The following is a 5,103-nucleotide window of genomic DNA, read 5'->3' as shown; positions in this document are numbered from 1 at the left end:
CCCGCCCGCTCCCCGCACCCAGCCGCTTCCCGAAGGGAAAGATAAATAAAAAAGCAAGCAAGGGTGGGGGTGGCGGGGAGAGTTGTCCTTATTTATTTACTTTTTAAAAAGGCCCCCCCCCCGCAGTCCAGTTCAGCGAGGCGGCTGCCGCCCTCCCGGAGCAAAATGCCAGGTTTCCCCGCCCGCAGCATCGGTCCCAGCGCGGGCTGCCGAGGCCGGGACAGAGGCGGAGGCCTGCTCCCGGCCACCCGGGGCGGCTCCTCAAGGGCCGGCCGGGGGGAGTGGGCCCTCCTCTTTATTTGGCTCGGCTCCCTGGCGAGCGGGGCCCCCGGGCCCGTGCAGCCGCCTTGGGCCGGCCGGGCGGCCTCTCGCGGGGCCCCGGGAGCGGCCCTGGCTTCCCCGCGCGGGTTTGAGCCCTCGGCCCTCCCCGGGCCCTGCAGCGAGGGCAGTGAGCAAAGGGGCCCCCGCCCCCCGGCAGAGCAGCGCGGGGCTAATGTGTGCTCTTGCCCCGTCGGCCAGGGAACGAGACGAGCCCGGAGAGCTTCCTCTTGCACAACGCCCTGGCCAGGAAGCCCAAGCGCATCCGCACCGCCTTCTCGCCGTCCCAGCTCCTGCGGCTGGAACATGCCTTCGAGAAGAACCATTATGTCGTGGGAGCGGAGAGGAAGCAGCTGGCGCACAGCCTCAGCCTCACGGAAACTCAGGTGAGAGGAGGCGCAGCGCCCCGTCGGGTTTGCCCCGCCGCGCCCCGCGAGGCCTGGCGTGGAGCAGGGGGCTCCTCGGCCGCGGCGGGGCTGAGTTGCGCGAGCACTGTCCCGCGGCTGCCCGCGCTGTTCGGGGTCAAGCCTGGCGCGGGCGCGTGTTGCGCGTGTGTCTGCTCGGCCCCGGATGGATTATTTAGCGCGCGGGTTTCTGCGCTCGGCTTCTCCCGAGCTGCATGTCTCCTTCTCCTTGCTGTGGGTGCAGGGTTTGGCGTACATATTTTTTCTCCTCCCTGCCTGAGGGACGTGTCCCTGCTACAGTATGTGGCACTGTACTGGGGGGGGGGGGATAACCCCCAGCCGCAGCCTGGTTCAAAGTTCTCCGTAAACAGATGGGATTAAGTTGTAACACTTCCCCCCCCCCTTTTCGGGGGGAAGCAATAAAGAGGTTGGGGCTTTTGTTTTAAAATGTCTGGCTAACAAAACAAGACAAAGGGATCGCCACTTTTATGAGGTTCTCGGAACAAGGGACCGGTCACAGGCTTATTTCCAGTGGCAAAGCTGTATTTAAGGTGGTCTTTGTCCCGTCTGATTCCGAAGCTGCTTGGGGTCTTTTGTCCAGATGTCAAACCCCCGGTTCCCTACAAACGAGCTCGCTCTGGGGAGATCAGCGGGCAGAAATGAACCGTCCTCCCCTTCAATTAGCAAACTAAAAGCAAATTAAACTCACCCCTTGTTCCCCGCTCAGCTTTTTAATGGGGGACTTTAGGAGAATATGAAAATGCGGCGGAGCTGTGTGTCTGGCACCGCCGCGCTCTCTTCTGAAGAGGCAGCGAAGCGGGTTAAACCAGCTTATTAAAATGCTCCCGTTCCCCTTTCCCCCCCTCGCTGGGGCCTTTATCAGGCACTTTCAGACAGAACCAGAGTTTAAACTGCTTTAAAAAAAAAAAAAAAGAAAGAAAAAGCAAAAGGACCCGTGTTTACCTTTGGCCGCTCCGAGGAGTGTGGCCAGCTCTCGAGATAACTTCGGGATCAATACTATCTGTAATTAAACGACTCCAGTAATCTGGGCTCTGGTTAAGTCAGATTTATTCGACTCGGAGCAAATTCAGAGAGGCATTTTCTACGGCACTGGAAGGGGTTTTGCCTGAGCGCGATCGCTCGCCGGCAGCCCCTGCGGGACGTGCTGCGGGCCCTTCGTTTTGGGGAGGCGGCGGCGAAGATGCCATCTCCTTCCCTGAGCCCCTCTCGGAAGAGGAGCGGCCCGGCCCGGCTGGCAAGGCGCGCATTCAGACGACAAAACAAAACGCCGAAATCTTCCTTTTCGAGGGGGTTGAAGCACTTTCGCTTTCGCGCGCGCAGGGCGTGGTGGGTGCACCTGGCCGGTGCGGGACCCCCGACACGCGGGGAACGGGCCCGCTGCAGAAAGGCGGGCGGGCGCCCGGGGAAGGGGAAGCCCCCCTCGCCCCGCCACGGCTGCGGCGTGGGGAGGGTGGCGGAGGATTTGCAGCTGATGGTAGCCTTGATGGCTGTGTCGGCGGGCGTGATGCGAAGTGCGTGTGCGGAGACGAGAGTGTGCCTACTAGCTCCGCAAGTCGCGGCTCTCTGTGTCTGTGCGGAGGCGCGCACACGCGCATGTGTATGGACGTGCATGTGTAACCTCCGCGGGCACAAGCAAGCTGGAGGCAGACAGATGTGTGCGCGTCTGCCTCTGGGTGTAGGCAGTGTGTGGACACGCGCGCAGTCCCGGACCCCTTTTTCATTGCATTTGGCACTTAGTAGACGGGACACACGCATCGCCCCCCGCATCCACTGGTCCTTACCGAGGGAGCCCGCGCAAGGAGCGCCCAGCCAGCTAACCCCCGCCTTCGTCTCCCCTCCGCAGGTAAAAGTATGGTTTCAGAACAGAAGGACAAAGTTCAAGCGACAAAAGTTGGAAGAGGAAGGGTCAGACTCACAACAGAAGAAAAAAGGGACTCATCACATTAACCGGTGGAGAATTGCCACCAAACAAGCCAGCCCAGAAGAAATAGACGTCACTTCAGACGACTAAGACCTGGCGCTGGGACTTTTCCGACGAGCAAACAAAACAAAAACCCAAGTGTCGCAGGATCACACACCGGGAGAGCGGCGTGCGGGGGAGAGGCAGAGGCTTCATCAAAATGCAGTTCTCGTCTAGGAGGCAGCTGAGAGAGGCGCGGAGCGAGAGGTCCAAAATGTGGCATTGCTGGCACAGCTCTGGCAAAGGGGGATCTGTCAGTCAAAACCTATCCACCGAGACACGATGATTGACAGGTATTCCGTTTCTCGCAGTCCACTTTTAAAATCCAATAACGACAAAAAAAATTAAAAGAAAAAACCCCCAATATATATAGATATATATACACAACCCCCCCCCCCAACACCACCTAACAGGACATTTTTTTGCACTTCACAGTTTTTTTTCCCAGCCTTTACAAATGCCGTGCACAGTCCAAATCCACACCTGTTTCAGAAACTTGAATTGCATGTGTTTAAAAAAAAAAAAAAAAAAAAAGGAAGAAAGAAAGAAAAAGCCGTTTGGGTTTTTTTTAAAACGGTTCCTAAAGACAGAAATGAATTGTATTTTTTTTTCTTTTTAAGACAGGTTCTGTGTGCTTTTTAATTTTATTTTACGAGAAATGTGCAGTCTGTAAACATTTTATGATAACTTCTGGCGTCAAAGTGATTGTGAAAGCTAAATGAAGTAGCAGTAACTAAACATAGTGTTCCTTCCAAACGGACAACGCGGGGAGGTGGGCGGGAGGGAGCGGAGGGGTGGTTATGACTTTTTGCTGCAAAAACAAAAAAACAAAAAAAATCCCCCAATTAAAAAAAATATATATATATATATATATATATCCCCATGGTGCAACTTAATTAATATTTTTTAAATCCAATGGCCACTGTTCGGTGGTGCCGGCTTTTAATTGGCAGGTCTTCCAAACTAGCAGTATGCAGGAAAAAGGACTCGATCTCGAGGATTGATCAAAAATGGCCATTTTCATTGGGGGCAAGTTTCAAGCACTGAGCTTATAATATTCCAAGATCATAGAGCTACTAAAAACAAGTGACAAATGTTTCCTTAATGTCTTCTATACCAGAATGTAAATATTTTTGTGTTTTGTGTTTAATTTGTTAGAATTCTAACACACTATATACTTCCAAGAAGTATGTCATTGTCAATATTTTGTCAATAAAGATTTATCAATATGCCCTAAATTTTTTTTAAGCCATATTTTTTCAGGGTTTGCAAATCCGTAGGTCCCCCAGATTTGGGGGGTGACCGTATGGACTTCAGGCCATAAACATCTCTGCTCCTTTCGATGCCATTGCTCAAGCGGGGGGCGCTGATTTGATGCCTTCACTCCATCCCTTGTAAACAACGCTTAGAAAATAACCCACGGGCGTCAATTTATGTAGATTAAAACAAAAAAAGAGTCTCATGCGAAGTTTAGATTTTTTTTTTAATGAAAAAAATTGAAAATGATCCGTTTGCAGCTTTTTTTTGGGGGGGGGGAGATCAGGCATTTTATTTATTTATTTTTTTGCTAGATTCCTGACTTTTTCAACCAAACAGCCTATGGCGGTTGTGTGCGGGTTTCTTTATGTTTTATGTCGAGATGAGGGTGCGGGAGTTGGTGCCGTGCCTCCGGAGCGGGAAGTACCTTTGTCCAGGGGGCCGATTCTGCGGACATCGTTAAAGCTGTAGCCCGGGGGGGGAGGGGAGGGGAGCTGCAACCAATGCTCAGGAAAGGAGCTGGTTTTCTGGGGGTACACAGTTGTTTTTTCATGCTTCATTTGCTCTTTAGCCTGATAGACTGCATTAATCAGTTTTATTTCCATTGATAGAGAAACCTCGTCTGCTCTGTTCGAGCTACAAAGAATCCTGCAAGCTTTTGTGAAAGTGCAAATCAGTTTAGGCAATTATCATACCAGGAATATGAAGGGGAAAGAGGAGGCATTGCCCAGTGGTCTCCTTTAATCTCTTAATCCGTGGATCCAGGGGGGCTAGTTGGACATAATTTAGGACAATCTGACTACCCTTTACACTGTGATAAGGCGAAGTTACAATGGATCGCGAAAATACGAGCTTTGTTAAGCGTCCTGCCTTGAAAAGTTAAGATTAGACATTCCGCGCACGTGTTGGCACTATAGGATACTATGTACATTAAAAAAAAAATCCGATCTGATTTTTTTAACATCGTGGATCCCATGCAACGTAGCTGTGACTTTCCATTCAGAGCTGCTCCAATATTAAAGAGGCCCAGATAGGGTGCGATGCCTGCCGCAATGCAGTCCCCCTTCCCTTTCCGCCTAATTATTGAGCAGAGCCATTCCCAAGGTAAACTTCTCGTCGTCCTCCGCCACCACCCCGCAAAAT

General features: G+C 52.2%; 1 protein-coding gene across 1 annotated transcript in view; it reads left to right on the top strand.

Annotated features, from left to right (window-relative positions):
- The window catches only part of EMX2 (empty spiracles homeobox 2), a 5,379-nt gene extending 1,438 nt beyond the window's left edge, over positions 1-3,941 (top strand). Inside the window, exons 2-3 of the mRNA XM_019555468.1 lie at positions 508-704; positions 2,587-3,941. Of these exons, the coding sequence (XP_019411013.1) occupies positions 508-704; positions 2,587-2,754 (365 nt within the window). The 3' untranslated portion in view covers positions 2,755-3,941. The remainder of the gene's footprint in view (positions 1-507; positions 705-2,586) is intronic.
- The last annotated feature ends 1,162 nt before the right edge of the window (positions 3,942-5,103 follow it).

This window comes from Crocodylus porosus, unplaced genomic scaffold, assembly GCF_001723895.1.
Source record: "Crocodylus porosus isolate Cpor-Errol unplaced genomic scaffold, CroPor_comp1, whole genome shotgun sequence".
NCBI classification, from domain to species: domain Eukaryota; kingdom Metazoa; phylum Chordata; order Crocodylia; family Crocodylidae; genus Crocodylus; species Crocodylus porosus.
This window is presented reverse-complemented; position numbering and strand designations above follow the sequence as displayed.